The sequence below is a fragment of the Theropithecus gelada genome, chromosome 9, assembly GCF_003255815.1.
Source record: "Theropithecus gelada isolate Dixy chromosome 9, Tgel_1.0, whole genome shotgun sequence".
NCBI classification, from domain to species: domain Eukaryota; kingdom Metazoa; phylum Chordata; class Mammalia; order Primates; family Cercopithecidae; genus Theropithecus; species Theropithecus gelada.
Window position 1 is genome coordinate 100,791,401 of NC_037677.1, and position 19,943 is coordinate 100,811,343.

The 19,943-nt window shown below is 38.4% G+C and overlaps 1 protein-coding gene across 1 annotated transcript in view; it reads right to left on the minus strand.

The window, feature by feature from the left end:
• The window catches only part of CFAP43 (cilia and flagella associated protein 43), a 108,566-nt gene that overhangs the window by 28,317 nt on the left and 60,306 nt on the right, over positions 1–19,943 (minus strand). The window contains exons 20-27 of the mRNA XM_025396840.1: positions 15,912–16,037; positions 12,251–12,355; positions 11,144–11,260; positions 10,010–10,240; positions 7,905–8,111; positions 6,154–6,243; positions 5,807–5,887; positions 4,902–5,027 (exon numbers count right to left, since the gene is read on the minus strand). Of these exons, the coding sequence (XP_025252625.1) occupies positions 4,902–5,027; positions 5,807–5,887; positions 6,154–6,243; positions 7,905–8,111; positions 10,010–10,240; positions 11,144–11,260; positions 12,251–12,355; positions 15,912–16,037 (1,083 nt within the window). The remainder of the gene's footprint in view (positions 1–4,901; positions 5,028–5,806; positions 5,888–6,153; positions 6,244–7,904; positions 8,112–10,009; positions 10,241–11,143; positions 11,261–12,250; positions 12,356–15,911; positions 16,038–19,943) is intronic.

The window sequence follows — 19,943 nt, forward strand, 5'->3', positions numbered from 1 at the left end:
GGGGGGGAAAAACCAAAACAAAAAAAAAAAAAAAAAAAAAAAAAAAAGAAACAAAAGAAAAATCATAAAATTGGAAGACACACCAGCCTCTTCCCCATTGCCTAAAGAAGTCAACTGTATATCAAGCTGATAATGTTATCAGCTTTCCTCACAGAAAGAGGAAAAAAAGAATTAGTCAAAGTAATTCTCAGCATAATATGTTGGTGTATTCTTAGTGGGATATAGTCTAAGAACAAAAAAGAGCTACTAGGAAATCTGAAAATTGCTATAGTATTTGTTTTGTTTGTTTGTTTGGAGGGACTGGTTCTTTATTTCCAAAAAGATACCTATTAATATTCACTATCAAAATGGTTGCACTATTGGTTTCGCTTTCTCCCAACTGGCCCCAAAGAGACTATATCAAAAAAGAGTACATTTTAAGCCAATAAGCTTCAGGATGTAAACCTAAAAGACCTTACACAAAACACTTACCAAAAGTGGGGATTTAGTAGGGAAAGACTCTTGAAACGATCAGCAAACTGCCAGCCCGCAGACTGTAGAGAGCCCTCACAGCCAAGCAGGGTGGCCCAGATGCCACAAACCCAAAGAAGCAAAGTTCCAAAATAATATAACATTTAAAAGGTCTTGTACATAACCTGTTCAAAATTTCACCAGGACCAACCGAAACCAAGGACAGTGATATGGAGCTTTAAAGACAGCAGCTTGAAACCCAGAAAAGGGCAAGGAGATGGGGTTTATATGGCTAAATCGGTGGCAAAAACATAATCTTCTTTCTTTCTTTCAAGGAGGCAGGAGAGCAGTTAAGTGATCCCCTCAACATAAGGGGCACATGATCCATCCTGTGAGCAACTTGGAAGCGGATAGGGATGGGACAAAAATTTGGTCTCAGAGGTCTCACCATCTTAATTTTGGTCACTTCTAATGAAAAAAATAAAACAAGTAAAAATAACATTGTCCAAAGATATCTTAAAGCTGAAAACCCGAACTGCACCTTTTTGTTGTTGCTGCTGTTTGGCTAACCCCTCCTGGAATCACCTTTCTGGTTTGGCTGGTACTTTGTAGAGAACAAAGTTTCCCACTGGGGAGTCTTTCCCTGGAGTCTGTTTAGTTCTCAGTAAGGCTGGCCCATACCTTTGTCCTTCCTCTACAGAGAGGGCAATGTGCATTAACATGAAAAGTCACCTTCCAAAAGTGACAAAGGGATTAGATTGCAGAGCTGTAGAAGTATTTGGAATGTTTTACATATGGTTGCTATAAAACAACAAAAAAGGTAATTACAAAATGTGCACATCACAACACGCTTTTAAGGACATTATGCATTGTGCTCATGTTCCCTTAAATGTTGTTACCAAAGGGGCTCAGCCTCTAGCCCAGCTGGAAATCTCTGGGAAGACGCAGAGACAGTTTGGCGAAAAAAACATAGGCGGTAGATGGGACAGCATGTTTGATAGAGGTATTTTATACACATTGTAGGACTGAGCAAATCAGTAAGTATATTTATATTTTGGGAACGAGAGTTTTCACTGAAAAAAGGAGACCTACATATTTAATGAAGGAAAGAGAAAAGAACCCTGTGCTGTTGAATTGGAATTGAGTTGGAATTGGAGCTAACTGGATGTGTGTGTGTGTGTGTGTGTGTGTGTGTGTGTGTGAGAGAGAGAGAGAGAGAGAGAGAAAGAATGACTCCTAACCCCTATAGCAAAGAGCACATCTAGTACACAGATCTTGGTCTCTAAATACCAATTCCCGGTAAAAGGAATCCAGGATTCTCTAAAAAGAAAAATAGCTGATTCTAGGTGCCTAGAACATCTTGCTGTGTTAGAAAGGGAGAAAGTGCTCAAAAACTGATGAAGACACATGAAAAGGACACAGATAACAACTTGAAGAAGCTCCAAACACTTTGAAAAACAGAAATAATAATGATAGTCATGGATTAAAACACATTAAGTTAGAGTATGCCTCTGGTAGGGCAGAGGAAAAGTTCTCCTTGCAGAAGAATACTAACTAGTAAATATAAAATAAAAGATAAAAACTAGAAAGGCACCATCTTGCAATCACTATAGTAATAATTGATTCAGGCAAGGGTCATCAATGGATGCCAAAAGACAGAATGAACAGAGAGTCAGATTCAAAATATCACCCCCCACAGATGAGTTATTACACACTAAGGAGAAAGAGAACTTCTATAATAAAGAAATCTGGAGAAACCTTCTTTCCAGTGATCATACTTAATGTTACCAATAGTGGGACTGACTAAAATCAGGAGCCTCCTGATATGATGCACCAAAGACACAGCATCATCTACTTAGTATGATTGTCAGAAATATTGCACCTAAATCTAATCATTAGGAAACAATCAAATTCAACTTGGGGGACATTCCACAAAAAAATCAGCTTCAATTTTTAAAAAATGTCAATGTCATGGAACACAAACACAAAGTTGTAGAACTGTTCTGGATTAAAGGAGACTAAAAGAACATTAAAAACTAAGTGAAATTGATTAGATTTTTAGATAAACAGCAACAATAAAAGCTATGAAGCACATTACTTGAACAACAGGGTAATCTGAATACGGACTTAATTAGATAATCATATTAATATTAAGCTTATTTTGTATGATAATTTTACTGCGGTTATGTAGAAGAGTATTTTTGTTCTTAAGAGATTTATGCTGTATTATTTAGGAATATCATGATACCTGTGATTTATCTCTATTCAGGAGAAAAAGAGAACAAACGTGGCAATATAAAAAACTGCTGTGCTCAGGTATATATATAATATAACATATATATAATATATATGCTATTGATACAAATATATGGTATATAGATGGTACTATTCATGTAACATTTATGTACATTTGAATAATTCTAAAATAAAAATTGGTGAAAAAAAATCCAATGTTAGGGAAGTAAGTGGAGGTATAAAATGAATTAAGATTGGCCGTGAGTAGATAATTGTGGAAGCTGGGCAAAGGAGTCATTATACTGTTCTCTCTATTTTTATACATGTTTGACATTTTCCACAATACAAGTTTTTTAATTGAGAGAGAGAAATTGAAAACCATCAACACAGATTTTTTTGAGTTTTGCCATAAAGGAGAGCAGAGACATTGAGTGATCCAGGGGGAAAGAGAGGTCAAAGGAGTTGGGTTTCTTCTTTTTACTTTTTGTTTTGAAATAAATTTACACTGACCCAAATATCACAAGAACAGTAGAAAGAACTCTAGCATTTCCTTCTAGGAAGTTTTTTTTTAATAAGATGAGAGATGTATACAATTATAGCATGTGTCTACACTGATGGGGAAAATCCACAGGGTGGGAAAAATTGATGATGCAGGAAGGAAGAGGGTAAATTGATGAGTAATGACATGGAGTAGGTGAGATGGGATGGCAGCTAGTGCACCAGGAAAGGACCAGGCTTAGGTGGATGCAAGGCCATTTCACCCATAAGAAGCAGAAAGGCAGACACCATGGATTCAGTGCAGGTGGCGGGTGGATGCAGCAGTAGAGGAGTAAGGGAAATCGCTTTTAGTTGTCCCTCTTCTCTTAGTAAAACAGAAAATAAGGTGAGAGTGAGTTGAGGGCATCAGGTGTTGAAAGTTTGGGAGATGAGCAATGGGTGTGAAATGGTACTCTAGGATCCTGCCACTTAAAGTAGGGTCCACCGGCCAGCAATAGTCTGTTTGGAGCGCAAAATCTCAGTGTCCTTTCATTTTCCCAGAGCAACAGTGCAGTCAGAACCTGCATTTTTAACAAATCCGCCAGGTGATGCAGACTTGCATTCAAGTGTGAGAGCACTTGGCTAGGGGAAAAATGGGGTAGCACTTCAGAGCAGCTCTAAGGACCCAGTTGAGATTAAGGTCATAATTTTGAGTAAACCCAGTCAGTAGTTTTTCTTTAGCCACTTCATGGGTGTAGGTGCAGAGAAGGCAGAGTACCGGATTTAATCAAGGCTGAGGTTTCAGCAGGTGAGTACGAAGAAGGTGCAGGGATGTGAGGGTGCAGGAAGTGAACTATCTTACAACACAAAACTGTGGAGTAAATGTAGTTGATAGGTCACCAGTCTTTATTCTTTAGGCATCTATACTCCCTAACTCTTTGAAATCTTTACTTCTTTCAGTATTACTGATTTTGGCTTTGAGTAAGAACCATTTTAGGTTAAAATATAAGGGACCCTACAGGGCTGCAGTGAATAAAAATGTGGACAGGTTCACAACAGACTCAAAGAAGCTCTTCATGAGCTATAGTCACTAGTAAGCAGGCAAGTTGTCCCACCTTGAATGATGGTAGGACTTTACTTCCTTCATAGAAGAATAAATATTATTTACTTGACTGCACATCATCATCTTTTATATCTCTACTGTAATTGTGAGCAATTTTAATGTGACAGTGTTTCCTTCCAATGCATGGGGATAAAAGTAGCAGAAGTGCACTGTAAAAACCTTGAATTTGAGTTGTAAATAATGTACTGCATTGACTGTGCCATTTGTTCTTCAAACCCTTTTCTCAAGATGGAGAACAAATCAAGCAAAAGTATCACTGAATTCAAATAAATGTACACAACACAGAGCAATACCTTGCCGTGACTTGAACATGCTGTATTAGGTGTTCATTGAACACCTGAAGAATGAATGAAGGGCCAAATGAATTGTAATGACATGGGAAATGCTGAAATCAATAAGAGCTTTTTAAAAAAACTATTGCTATATGTTTCTTTGCTTTAAAATTGTTTTAACTCCTTAAATTTATCTCCACCTACTTCTCTAAATTCTCTTGAGAATTTAAGCTGAAACACTATTCTTAAGCTATTAAAGATATGGGAAAATAGAAAACATTTGAAAAGATATTTAAACAGCACTCTGGATATGGTAGGTTATATTAATTCTTTGCTTTTCTGACCTTTCTATACTTATCTCTTTCTTCATTTAACTCCTTTACTTTTTTCTCATAATCTTTGAATTGTTTTCTTTCTTCTTCAGTCCACACAGCATCAGGTTTTGCCATGAAAGCAGGTTGAGGAATCACCTGAGGATATGAAGAAAAGCATATATTTCAGCTTAAACATAAATGCAGTAGTACAGTAAAAGCTCAGAGTTTTTTTTTTTTAAAAGCCCTTTAAAAGGATACAGTCCTTCACATTGGCAAGGACAATGACCTGACATCTTGGGCGAAAGGCATTTTAAAATTTTACAACAGTTTTTCTGTGACTTAGGTGAAGGTGAGCAGGGCAGGATATACCTGGACTCTTAGGTGACAGACTCAGAGGGGTGTGTTGGAATCTTTATAGCGAGAACTACCCCTGAGCTCCAGGAACACCTATGTCAGGTATCAAAGAAAATGTTTCCTGGTATATCTGGACAATTACCAATGAAGCAGTATTCCTGCCTTCAGCAGAGACCAAAACCACTGTAGTTACTTACTTTTATTGATTTGTTTGTGTCTTGTCAGATTGGAGGGCAAACCTGCATTTTCAAATTTATTATCTGTCTAATGTGGTTTGTTTTTGGTTTTCTGAGACAGGGTCTTGCTCTGTCTCCCAGGCTGGAGTACAGTGGTGTGATCACAGCTCACTGTAGCCTTGAACTCCGGGCCTCCTCACTTAGCCTCCTCAAGTGCTGGGATTACAGGCATAAGCCACCATGACAGGCCCTAATGTGGTAGGTTTATAAGGTACTACGGAGGTTGTATAATATTTGTTGCTGGAGAACTTCTAAAACCCAGGTTTATATAGGACAAAAATGGTAAAACTTAAGTAGCTCTTTCCACCCCATTCCACCTTCCATAAGGATGAACAGAAATATCACCATTCTCAAAATATCTTCCTTCTTGACTTCCAGAACTCCTCCCATCATGTCCATCAGAGCTCGGAGTCTTGTATTGGCACCCTGGGAAAGAGCCAGAATCAGAGAGGAATGCTGAGACAGAGACCTGACATTCCAGTGGCTCCAGAGGCAGCTTCCCACCCAACATTAGAATAACTGCATTTGGGATTGGGGAAGGTGCCTAGAGGAGAGAAGGGGGAAGGAGACCAACTGAGATTCAAGTGACTTCTGACCATGACAAATGTGTTGATGGGTTATTAAACCAAACTAGGAAGCAGTATCCCTAAAGCAAAGAGGGTCTTAGGTCCTGTGTAAGCAAAGCTGCATGCCTGTATCAGAAGCCAGTGCTCCGTTTCACGATTCATAATCAATTCTTCTCTGGCTTTGTGCCACGGCATAACGTGTTTGTGGGCTGTAATCTGAAAGAGAAAATGTCATTTCCTGCTATTATTCTTACAAAATTCAAACTAAACGTTCCTGCCACATACTGTCAGGAGGCTAGAAGATACTCAGGGGATTAAAGGGACTCTGCAGACTTTGCACCTAATTTTCTGTTTTGGAATAAGATAAGGCCTAAAATGAGAGAGTTGGAAAAATAGATCTTTACTTCTCTATTAACTCTCAAAGCTTATGTTCACCACTAAAAAGATTATAACAGGGAACCTGATAGATTAAGGAGGGGTGGGAGCGGGGCTCAAAGCAGTGCCATCTAAGCCAAATTCTGAAGGATAAGGGTCCTAAGAGGTTGAGAACTTGGGGCATTCAAGGGACTGTATGAATGAAATTGTGACCAGAATGGAGCCAGGTGGGAGAGCAGTTGGGCAAGAAAGGGGGTGGGGGTGGGCATTTAGGAGGAGGCTTGTAGGCTTTATCCTAAGTGAGGTGAGCAGCCACTGCAAGGGGTGAGGCAGAGAAGGGACATAGTAAGTTTGGCTTGCAGCAAGAGCACTCTCCTAAATGTAGGATGGATTACAGCCCAAGGAGAAGCAGGTACAAAGTGACTGCCCCAAGCAGGGCCCTCCAGAGAGCAGCAGAGTGAGGTCCCTGCTGTCATCTTGCTCCAGAGTTTTAGGTCACATAGTGAAAGTCTGGTTTAGGAAAAACAACCTGCTTAAACAAATACAGCAGAGTGCACAAGTTAAGAGGATGAACTGTAAGGCATGATGGTTTGGGTCCAAACCCCCAACAATGACACTTACTAGCTTTGTAACTGTGGTCAAATTACTCAAACTCTCTGTGTCTCACTTTCCTCATCTGTAAAATGAAATATCAGTACCTACCTTATAAGGACTTACAATGATAAATTCACTTCAATCCAGCCAGCATCCAGCAGAGACTGTAAAAATATTTTCTATTACTTCTAAACACCACTATTATCTTTTGCCCCTAGAAGTCAAGTTGGTTTTATGTGAGAAAAATTCTTTGAATATTCTTTAGCATTTTTTTTTTTTACTTTTAAAAAATGAAATATTGTCAGATTTTAATTGTTTTCTTTAGGCATTTATTTTCAACTGCCTCTGTGCCAAAATCTTTAAAGAAGGCTGTCCCGAGAGCCCCTCTCTGTGGGATCCACACTGCCTGAATGACCTAGATCACTACTGGAGCTCCACTGGCCTCGTTCCCGCAATGTGACCCAACCACTCTGGGTACAGGCACTGGACCCAAGCTGGGCCAAGGAGCCCCTTCCCAAATGAACTGGGAATTGGGACTAAGAGATTCTAATTCAGACCAGCTACTTTCTCATGTGGAGGAGATACAAAGTAGAAATTGCCAGAGGAAGTAGAAATGCAGAGTGATGTGAACTAAGAGATGAAGAAAGAAGGCTTCTGGACCTCCCACGAGGCTCCAGTTTTTGGTTTCTGCTTCTTCCTGGGCTCAGTGTCCGAATCTTCCCTGGACTCCATAGGATTCGTAAAAGAAATTCTCATTATTGCTGAGGCTCTATCACCTCTTTCTGTTATCTGCAACTGAGAGTGCTACCCAGTACAATCACTTCCCATACAGTAACCAAGGTGAACAAATAGGAGCTGGGGAAAGTCTTCTGAGAAAGAAGGGAAGGGAGAACACAGCTAGCCAGTACCTCCTCATCTTGCACAACAAGCGTCCTCTCTGGCTTCTCACAGTCTTCAAATTCTGGTTGCCAGACTGCTTCTTCCAATTCCAGATCAACAATAATTTCTCGAATTCGAACATTTCTTTCCTTCACGCGTGTAATTTCAAACTCTTTTTGTTTATATGCAGCATCAAACTCATTATTGAAAGCAGTTTTTACCTTGTAAATGATATCCTGAAATATTAACATGTTACTGAAAACACATCACTTATTATGTCTTTACCGGTAACATGATCCCACAATTATACTTTCCCTCTAAAATCATTCCACAAATTATCTTTTAAGATGGTAAAATGAATCTTTCTAGAATACTACTTACATTAAGTCATTCCTTGGCTCAATAATCTACAGTGGCATCCAAGTATGGGTAGGATTAAGGCTACCACATAATTGTTAGACCATAACCTACTTCCTGAAATGTAAATTGTAACTCCATGTGCAGGTTGACAAATGCTGAAGTGGGTGATGGGTACTTAGAGGCTCATTGGGCTATTCTCTCTACTTTTGTACAAAATCCACTATAAAATATCTAAAAAGCAATATACAGGATTTAAGTTGGCATGTGTCTTTTCTTTGGAACCTGGGTTGGAGTAGATGTGGAAAAGAAGAGATAGTTTGTAGAAAGTATTTGGAGAGCCTGCCAGAGAATCACCACCACACACAATACTCTTCTTCTATACGAACACATCATTCTCAGGTAGGAAAGACAGCTGCGCTAGCCGACTGGAGTATGCAATTCCTAAGGTGCCAGTGGGACCAACTGGATTGCCCCACTCCTGCTGACGGGTCAACCCAAAGTGGCCTTTGAGTTATCATGGGAGTTTAGTCTATATGTCTATCCTACTGAAGACGAAACCATTAAAGCAGGGTGAAAAAATGATCTTAACAGCTAGCACGAGAATTTCTCTTGGGCTGAAATTACCTCCTTGTAGGCAAACACCTTAATTAAAAGCAGCAAGAAGGTGAGACCCTGAAGGCAAAAACTGAGCAACAAATGAGGTAACTAAATAGCCCTGAGTGTTAATGAACAGAAATTTCAGGGGTTAGAGCAGAAAAAGAAAAGGATAGGAAGAGAGAGCTTAAGAACATGGCAGGAGACTAGAACTCAAATAGAAGACGTGGCTGGAGGGCTTTCAGGGCTTTCAGGGATTGCCAGCATTCAATTTCAAACTATCTTCATTGGCACAATCTCAGTCACTGCATTTTCAAAAACCTTCAGTCAGGGTTTCTACATGTATAGACATATTCTGAGACTGTTTGGTGGAAAGTTAAGGAGTAGGAGCTTAGAGCCAGAGGGACCCCACACCTTATCCTTGAACCCCAGAATTTACAGAAATTTAGAGGAAATTGTCTTTCCCCAGGTTAAGCAGATAGATAAACAATAACATCTTGATCTTACAAGGAAATCCTAATTGACATTTGGGTATACTGAGAAAACGAAATTCTAGTGTTTTCTTTTCTCTTTGAGCTTACTGATGTTCAAAGCAGAATGGTTTGTGGTGTCAGCTGTTGTGGAATGCTCTTTAGAAAACTTGGTATCACAGTAACCTAGTCCAAATGGTTGAATGCAACTCTTGTACACAAGATCTGTCTAAAGGACATGACTATGTATTGTTATTTATTTATTTATTTATTTATTTATTTATTTATTTATTTAATTTATTTATTTAGAGACAGAGTCTCGCTCTGTCGCCAGGCTGGAGTGCAGATCCAGCTCACTGGCATGATCTTGGCTCACTACAATCTCCGCCTCCCCAGTTCGAGCAATTTTCTTGCCTTAGCCTCCCGAGTAGCTGGGATTACAGGCATGTACCACCATGCTCAGCTAATTTTTGTACTTTTAGTAGAGACAGGGTTTCACCATGTTAGCTAGGATGGTCTCGATCTCTTGACCTCATGATCCAACTGCCTCGGCCTCCCAAAGTACTGGGATTACAGGCGTGAGCCAATGCGCCCAGCCTCCTCTATGTATTTTTAAATCATCATTTGATTGGCATTAGTTTTCAATGTGAGACCTTGAAAGCCACGTAATGTATTCTAGAGATTTTTGAGGATAAAAAGAATTCACCCACTTTCAGTAATATAATTTGGTTGATTTTCTCTTCTCTGGAATGAAGCTGCAATTGGCTTGACAATAAAGAGGTATCTACCCCAAAATCAGTACTCAGACTACCAAGCAGGTAATTGGGCAAATTGCTACATTTTACTGTCTTGTCTTCCTCTTCCTCTTCTTCATCATCCTCTTCATGACGCTTTTTAACCAATATAACTCCAGACTGAGCCTCTACAATTTCCTTCCGTAGCTAAATGTAGAAAAAGATGACACAGAAGTTAAGCAATAACAAGAATCCTCTAAAGGGAAATTTTGTGACAACTTAATTATTTTAACAATCATTTTAATTTGTTGAATTGTCTTGCCAACAACTGAAATCAAAGTGATGAATAGATCCCAGAACTGCTGCAGAAGAGATTAAAGCTTCAGAACTGATACACGATGGATAAATCAAAGGAATAAAAATTGTCCTTGAGGGTGTGTAATATTTATATCTTTCTGTCAGTATGACACCTGCTTGTAAATATTTTGAGTCTTTCTTGGTACTTAAATATTAAGAAATATATATTGTCTTTATATTTTACAAAGAAACCTGTTCACAAAGGACTGGTGGGTGAAGGTTAGGAAGAATTAAGCATGCCTTCTTTTTGTTTCAGAAAAAGAGTGGGTGCACCGTTCTGACCAAAATAAAACTACACTGAAGGGCAGTGGTTTTTTTTAGTGGTTTGACAGAGATTATTGTTTAAAAAGTGGGATTTAGGAAAACCACAATTCTATCAAAACAAATTCTACTTTATCCTTGATCAATTATCTTAAAAACAATCCCTAGTGACAAGGGAGGATGAAAAGGATATCTGTGGATGAAGACAACCTCTGTGCAGGATAAGAGCAAAACCCCAAATCTCATTTTTTAAGGTATACCCTCATATTTGAGGGCTAGCCAGTGTTGTATAAGATATAGGTTCCTTGATTTATTGCGTGGATACAGGCTCCTATAGTCATTAGAATATATTCTACAAATTAACAAGAAATAAAAATATAAATACATACAATACCTAAACTTAAATTATATCCCAACTCAAATCTGAACAAAGGAGACTCTATAAAATAAAGCACATCACTTATATAAACACACATATATTTAAAATAGTACTTTGAGACACTCTGCTTCAATCTTCTTTTGTTGTAAAACTCTTTCCAACTCTTTCAGCTCTTCAACCGTGCGTGATTTCATCGGGAAGTTTTCAACCACACAGGGGATATGAAAACACTTGGGGAAAAAAACGCAAGACAAAATAAACTCATTTGTAGAATAATTGTGCATTTCTGGGGTTGAGTAGGGGATGTTTTCTGTGATTAATCATGCATGGGTAAAATTGTCAATGGAAACCTTTTTAAAAATAAAACAATGTATTCCATGAGTATTGGTATAAACTTCATATAAAATACTGTGCTTTTGTGAAGGGCTGATTTTTAGGTCAGTAGTTCTCAACTAGGAGCAATTTTTCTCCCTCCTTCTTTCCCCATCCTTTTCCCCCAAGACATTTGGCAACATTTTTTATCTTAATTAGTGGAGGCAAACAATGCTACTGTCTCCAAATAGAGGCCAGAGATGTTGCTACACATCCTGCAGGGCATAGAACAGCCCCCACAACAAGAAATGATCCAGCCCAAAATGTATGGCTCATGAGAACCCTGTTTTAGAGCAATACTCAAATCATACAAAATGTAGGGTGGCCGTATACTTCATTGTCTACTTTTGGAGCATATTTGAAAGTGAAAGGGATGCTGATAATAGTTACTCTGGGATCACAGACATGACCTGAGACTTTTGGTCACCCTACACAAACAGGGAAATTTTACTTGAGGGCATCTCAATGAGGAACAGCTCTTTAGAAAATGCGAAGGCAGGCACAGGCAGAAACGTGAACCACATTTCGTCTACCGTTCAATCTGTGTGAAATGTGAGTGAGCAGACATCTATTAAGATCCAGATGCAGAGGGTGTCTGCGAGGAAAGGAGGAAAAGAATGCTAAGATGGATCTTCAGAAGTGATGGCTGGGAAGCACATGGGGACTGAGCACAGAGGGAAGGAGCCAAGAGACAGGGACATATCCAGGTGAAATTCAGTATAGGAAGGGGCAAGTCATGCTCTCAGTGCTTTGCTATGCCTGAATTTTCTTAAATTTATTTTTAAAACTTTCCTGAGCTTTTGATGACAATTCTCATTAGGTTTTGTACCTAGGGTTCTATCTGTTACCTTAAGAGCTCGACCTTTCACAGCCATCGAATTCCAACATTCTTCTTTGATAAGTTCAGCCAAATAGCTCTTGGCTAGGTTATGCATCTCTATATCCTTTATCATCTTGAAGAACGCAGACAAAGGGAAAAGATAAAAATGAAAGTGTGGCCTCAGAAATAATAATCTCCATTGTAAACTCATTAACTGCACCTTCAGTGGTAGAGTCTGGTTGTCTTTCTCCAACACTTTGAGCCACCTTGCACTGAGATGCACTTTCGGGAAACACATCTCTGCCTTTGAGAACATCTCCTGAAGTTTGTCTGTAGACTTGGATTCTCTTCCTTGAGGACACACAGTACCTCTAAGGATGGTCAGGTTGCATACACAAGTGAAGCGGGCTGTGAGGATGGATGCACTGTAGTGGTGAGCTGCATGGTTAATGTGCACAAAGTCTGCTGGTTGGAACAGCAGTGAAGCAAAACCACTGAGCAAAGTCTTCCTGTTTTATTAGAGAGGTCTGGAATTCATATTTTTATATGAAACTGCCAGATATTTAAATGTTGGCTTAAATCTCGCCAACACACATTTGAAGTGCGTTTGTGACCTCTGTCTGGGAGTCTTTACTGTACTTAATTATTCTATTATTTACATCCACAATAAGAAAGAACCCTCTACTACTCTTGGGGATCATACAATTTGTGTTATTTTCCACTTAAAAACATGTTACTTCAGTTAGTTTTACTTGCTTACGTAATCCCATTGCTTATTATTTAAATAATTAAGTATTCCTATTTTAATACAGTTTGCTGAAAGACCTGGTGTGAAAGTAAGACCTAACAATCTTTAGTCCTTAGGATCCTTTTCAGGATCTCTGTGCACTTCATTTTTTTTGGCAGAATTATTAGCAAACTAGCTAAGAATAATGTCTCGTAGATTTAAAATGTCTTTTTTAGTACTTCTTGTGAATTTCTATTTATTTTATTGTCTGATTAAATGACTTTAATTTGCAATTCATTTCTTTTTGATTCTGACCCAGTAAGTTAATAGCTAATATAGTTTTAAATTATTTCTTTCTAAATAGACAGCTGGCTTGGCATATCAGTTGTTAGGACCTGCCTGATTCCCAGCCCACTCGGCCCTCCTCTCTCCACTCCTGAGGCTGTTTATCAACTCCTCCAAACTCAGTCCCTAATACTGTGTCCAGGTTGTCATTATCGGGCTTTGGTCTTTTTCCTATTATTGAGATCCTGGCCGGGGCAGGGTAGTAGCCTAGTCTCTCATTCACATCCTTGACTGGCAGGTGCCACTAACTCCTCCCAAGGACTAGTATTCTGATCATAAACATGCTGAAAGCTCCTAAACAGCTGAGTTTATGGTGCCATTTGCTAACACTGTTCTCTACTGGACCACTATTGTGCCTAATCTGGTGTTAATATCTCTTCAAAGGCACAGAGCTCAAGAAAAATAATAAACAATATGAGGGAAACTAGCATGTGGAGGGCCTTTCTCTGCACCAAATCCTGCCTCAGAGGATCAAGGAGAACTCTTGAGGGATGAGCATGAATTTGGTAGTGGCAAGTAGGGGCATCTGGGGCAGAGGCACAGGGTGGCAGTGGGGGAGGTAGGATGAATTTGGCAATGGTAAATAGTTCAGTGGGCCAGGGGAGCAGGTTCACTGTGTCAAGTAGTCATATACAGCTTGGAAAGAGAAGCAAATATACAGTGAGGGAGGGGGCAGGCACCGAACCCACACACATTGCTGAGTGGTCAAGATGACTTGGCTGGGAGAACCTGGTGCAGAATAGCAGGGGGCATTCTGAGCCTGAGCCAAGCTAGAGCCAAGGAGGAAGAGCCTCCTAGGAGGAACAGCCAGGATCCTCCTGGCTCTGATCTTAGCCAAGTGGCTCTAGCTCTCTAAGCCTCTACCTAAGCCTCAATTTTTTCAAGTGGGGCAAACTATCACCTACTTTTTTGAATTGTGATAATCAAAATAAATACATTCAAAAAGCTCCTAGATTGCTGCCTACCTCTTGTGATAAGAAAATGGGACTTTTTTCATAGCTTCCTGTTGCACAATCAATAAAAAAGCCAAATTCTTTACCACAATATACAACGTCTTCAGGGGCTAGGCTCTGCCTACCTCCCCTACCTCATTCCATGAGGCTCTCTCCCATCCACCATGCTTCACCCTTTCTGGCCGTGCTGTTCCTGGAATACTGCAAGTCATTTCTGCCTGTGGGCCTTTGCTCTTGTGCTCCCTGTGCTTGACATTCACTCCCCCCCAGATCTTTGCACAGCCGGATGCCTCTCTTCCTTTAGTTCTCAACTGAAATGTCAGCCCTTTGAAGTGGCTTTCTTTGACCACAGAAGTAGATCTCCCACATCTATCAGAGCATCCAGTTTGTTTCCGTCATATACTATGTAGAGATTTGTTTACGACCGGTCTTCTTCAGTACATTACCCCATGAAATGTGTCTGTCATCATTATTGTATTCCCAGCACCTAGATTAATGTGCCTGGGACATGAATAAATGTTGCAGAATAAACGAAGGAATGATTATCCCAGGTAAATTTTATTGTACTAAATCAGTCTGTTGAGATACTCTTGTCCTAGTTGTTATCCACTACATTTCCTCAACTTCTCAGTCTCATGTCATTCACTAATTTGACAAATCTCCTCATTTCTATATCTTCACCTCAGTCATTAATAAACATGTTTATCAGGACCAAGTCCTGGGGCACATGGTGGAAACCTCCCTCCTAGAGGCATCAGTCAAATAATCAACCTCCTCTTGGTGTAGTTGTTTAATCTATTATAATCCACCTTAACTGTCCTTGAATCCAGCTATCTTTCATTCTCCTGTGTTTTTATATTTGCAGATTCAAAAAATTAACCTGTACTAGCAGGTTGAGAAAGAGGTAGCTTCAGAATATCCTGTGTAAAACACACTTAGGGCTTTTTATTTAAAATAAAATCCATATGAGCAAACAATTTGATGTGACTGCCACAAAATAATACAAAGGCTGAATTAATAGAAGTATAGTATGAATGGAAGTTTCAGTTTATGCTTTTCTCTACACTGGACAGAAAATAATTTGAATTCTTCTGTGGGTACAATATGCAAATATAATTAATCTGGAGGAAAAGGGCAAGATGATGACGAGGCTATTGAAACTATAATACATGATGGTCATAGGAGCTGGGATAATTAGCCCAGACAGGAGAAGATCCACAGGGAACATGGAAATTTCTAATCCTCTACCACTCTCAGAGGGGCCATAGAGTAGGAAGTGCTCAAAGAGTAGAAGGATCAGTGAGTACAGGAAGAAAGATTTCCACTCTAATTAAGAAAGGGCTTACTAAACCAGAAGCGTCCAAAGTTGGCATGAGGTGGCTAAGAAGACTTCCAAAAATGTTCAAACATATGGCTGGCATGAATGTCATGGAGGGGAAGCAAATGTCAGATGTCTGGCTGGCCTAGATGTTCCCCATGCTCCAAACCCCCAAATTCAGTGACCCTCTGATTCATTACACTTACATGCACTACGTTTGCTTTATTCACATTACACTGGAAAAGGTTTTCTCATATTCACATTATTATGAAGAAGTTCCCTTTCCTATTATCTTTTTACTTCTTTCATCATAACTTTATGATGCTTAAATTACACTTTTTCATACCTTTGCCACTTCTTCCTGACTTTCATCATGAAGCCTTTCTAGTTCCTCAAGATCTAGACCAAATTCCTGTTGGTCTAATTTTGCAATATTTTCTAGTTTGTCATTTTCTTCCATCATATTCAGAATCTGAATGTTGGAATAAAAAAGGGTGGTGACAAGTAAAGAATTAAACTGTAATAAGATAATTTTCTTAGTTTCTTTTAGGCAGCAATCAATAAAAAATAGATGTTTTATTTATCTAAATGTACTACTAAGTAAAGAATTAGATTATGGGCTTATTGTGGTTATTGTAAGTTTTAAGGTTTCATCCTTAAAAACTCATTCCTCTAATAAGAAAAACTACAAAAATATATAAGCTCATCATTTCATTCTATGACATTAAAGCACTGTTGCTAGTTTGAGGTATACTAACAGCATTGTGGTTATGTGTTTTAAGAGTCTTTATCATTTAGAGACACATACCGAAATAATTAGACATGATATGGTGTTTGGGATTTACTTCAGAATAATCAGGGAAGGGGTAATGGATGGAAGCATTGGTGAAATGATATTGGCCACTGGATGTATTATATTATTCTCTTCAATTTTGTACAAATTTGAACTTCTATACAATAAAAATTATCTTTAAAAGTTTATAACTTCAAAAAATTCAGGGGCAAAGGATACACACTGCAACACATATGACAAAATATTCATGTCTTTAATATATAAAAAGCACTTACAAATAAACAAAAACGAGGCAGACAACATGATAGAAAAAGTGGGACTTCAGTTTCAAAATGATAGACTGAGAATGAGTTCAACGATTTTTCTTTTTTGCCCCAAAATATAAAAAAGTTAAGAGAAAAGAAGTATAACATAGATAAATCCATTACTACAATGAAGAGGAAAAAAGAAATAGAATCCTTCAGGAGCATGAAAACTATAACAACTGAAAGATGGAAATCAGATGGATCAGCAGGATGCATTATAGCCCAGAATGCCCTCAGCACAGCACTCAACAACAGGTGGAAGCTACACCAGATACAGGAACAAGGGTTTACCTGCTGGCAGGTTGATTAGTTGGGGCTGCTGCATCAGAAACAGACAGTAGAACCTGCCTGTACCCCAACCTGGTGAAGTTCCCTAGGGTCCAGCAGTAGTAGCTGGAGTGTTTGTCTCCAGGTAGAAGAAATTGGAATGAATATTTGGATGGGAGAAACAAGGCAAGACCCAAGGAATCTGTTAGTGGCTAGAAAGAATAGAGAACTCCCCCACCACACAATGGGCTGCCAAGACACTTCCCAACACCACCCACCCCTTCTCTTTTCACTGAGAGCAGACAGAACACCTGCTAAAGTCAGATCTCCTACACTTCTTCCAAAGCAGACTGAGCTGGTATCATGGAATTATAACAGGGAGTTTCAATTATAAAGACAAGCATGAAATAATAACAATAAATCACTAAATATTTGGGGAACAACAAGACCACTGGAGAGAAACAATAAATTCAACAAATAGAAGACTTGTTGCCCAAAGGAAAAGAGTTAATTAAGCAAGAAAGTTATAATTTTATAGCAACTAGGGGTGCAAAATATTGTATTTCATAAAAAGAATCACAAGACAAGAAAAATAAATGAAGGATAACAATTGATAAGAGATAAATATGTTATTTTCAAAAGATATGATAGTCTATCTAGATAATCTAAGACAATCAAGTGACAAAATAGTAGAACTAAAAAGAATTCAACAAGGTGGTCAGAAAAAAATCAATAATATTCACATATACCAATAATATATACCAATATATAACATATACCAATTGTATTAGTCTGTTTTCATGCAGCTGATAAAGACATACCTGAGACTGGGCAATTTACAAAAGAAAGAGGTTTAATGGGCTTACAGTTCCACATGGCTGGGGAAGCCTCACAATCACAGCAGAAAGCGAAAGGAAAGGCATGTCTCACATGGCAGCAGACAAGAGAAGAGAGCTTGTCTAGGGAAACTCCCCTTTTTAAAACCATCCGATTTCCTGAGACTTATTCACTATCGCAAGAATAGCATGAGAAAGACCCGCTCCCATGATTCAATTATCTCCCACTAGGTCCCTCCCACAACACATGGGAATTATGGGAGCTACAATTCAAGATGAGATTTGGGTGGGGACACAGCCAAACCGTATCACCGATGTAATAGAAAAATATTCCATTCACAAAAATGGTATAAACTATAAGATACCTAAAATAAACCTAATAAGAAATTTATACAAAGTCACTTTCGGAGAAACTATAAACTTTCACTGGAGATTATACTTTTAAAATTGAATAAAGAAATAAATATATAATATACACATATGTAAATATTATATATTTATTGAAAATATAACTTTCAAAGTTATATATAAAAAAAAAAAAAAAAAAAAAAAAAAAAAAAAATATAACTTTCAAAGTTATATATTTTAAAAGAAATAAATACATAGGCCTAGTGCAGTGGCTCATGCCTGTAATCCCAGCACTTTGGGAGGCCAAGGAAGAAGGCTAGGAATTCAAGACCAGCCTGGGCATCATAGGGAGACCCTGTCTCTTCAAAAAACTACAAAAATCAGTTGGGCATGGTGGTGCATGTCTACAGGCCTAGCTTACTTGGAAGGCTGAGGTGAGAGGATTACTTGACTCCAGGAGTTCAAGGCTGCAGTGAGCTACACTTGTGCCACTGCACTCTAGCCTAGGTTACTAAGCAAGATCTTGTCTCTAAATAAATAAATGAAAGATGTAAATATATAAATATACAGATGCTCCTCAACTTATGATGGGGTTATGGCCCAACAAACCCATTGTAAGATGAAAATATCATGTCAAAAGGGGCATTTGTAGACATGATGGGCTGTGAAAACATAAAACACAATATCCAAAAAATGCTGGCAACACAGTACACTTCAGAGTATTCATTGTTTACCTTCATGACTGCATGGGTGACTAGGAGCTGTGGCTTACTGCCACTGCCCAACATTGTGAGAAAGTATGGTACCACATATTGCTACTCTGGGAAAAGACCAAATTCAAAATTTAAATCACAGTTTCTACTGAATGTGCATTGCTTTTGCACCACCATAAGGTCGAAAAATTATAAGTTGAACCACTCTGAGGTGGGGACTGTCTGTATATATCTTAATTCAATTTAAAAAATATTCTTCAGTAAAGTTTTATCATATATATTGATATATATACACTAAAGTTCAGAGCTGGCAGGTAAATTCTTCTCCAAATCAAACTATAAGCAATATACTCGCAATCAAAATCAAATCAGAGTTTTTCATGGAGTTTGACAAGCTGATTTTAAAATTCCAATGGAAAAGTAAGTATACATAAAAAGGCCTTTTTTTTAAAAGAAGGGCAAAAGGAGAATTATTCTCAAGATACAAGAACTATTATAAAGCTATAGTAATTAAAATAGCTTGGTATTGGCTCAAGAAAAGATCAATATTCAATCTTAGAACAGAGTCCAGAAACAATCCTATGTCCAGGGATTGATAGAGGGGAAATGGGCTATTTATTTGAAAAAAATAAAATTAGAACCATATGACATACCATTCACAAAAATAAATTATAGGTGAAATCAAAGAGTATTAGAAGAAAATATGTGTGACTTTGAAAGGTCATTTAAAATCAGATGTAAAACCCAAAGTTATAAAGAAAACGATCAATAACTTGGATCATGCCATAATTTTAAAATTCTGCTTTATAATAAAATTATTTAAAATTTGGCACTTCATAAAAGTTAAAAGACAGAAAGTATTTGTAGTAGGATGAGCCATATATTTTTCTAGAAAATATTTGTAGGTTGAGCCACATAAAACAGCAATTGCATGAAGTTCCACCTAATAATAAGGGCTACCTTTAGATATGTCCCATTCACACTTTCATGCTCTTTACCTTTCCAACTGACTCAGATGAGATCAAACAAGGCAATCTTTGAAGCCCTGAGTTGAAGATAGCAGGGTCTCTGAATGACTGCATGGAACAGAACAGCTGCTGAGCTGAATACCTACCC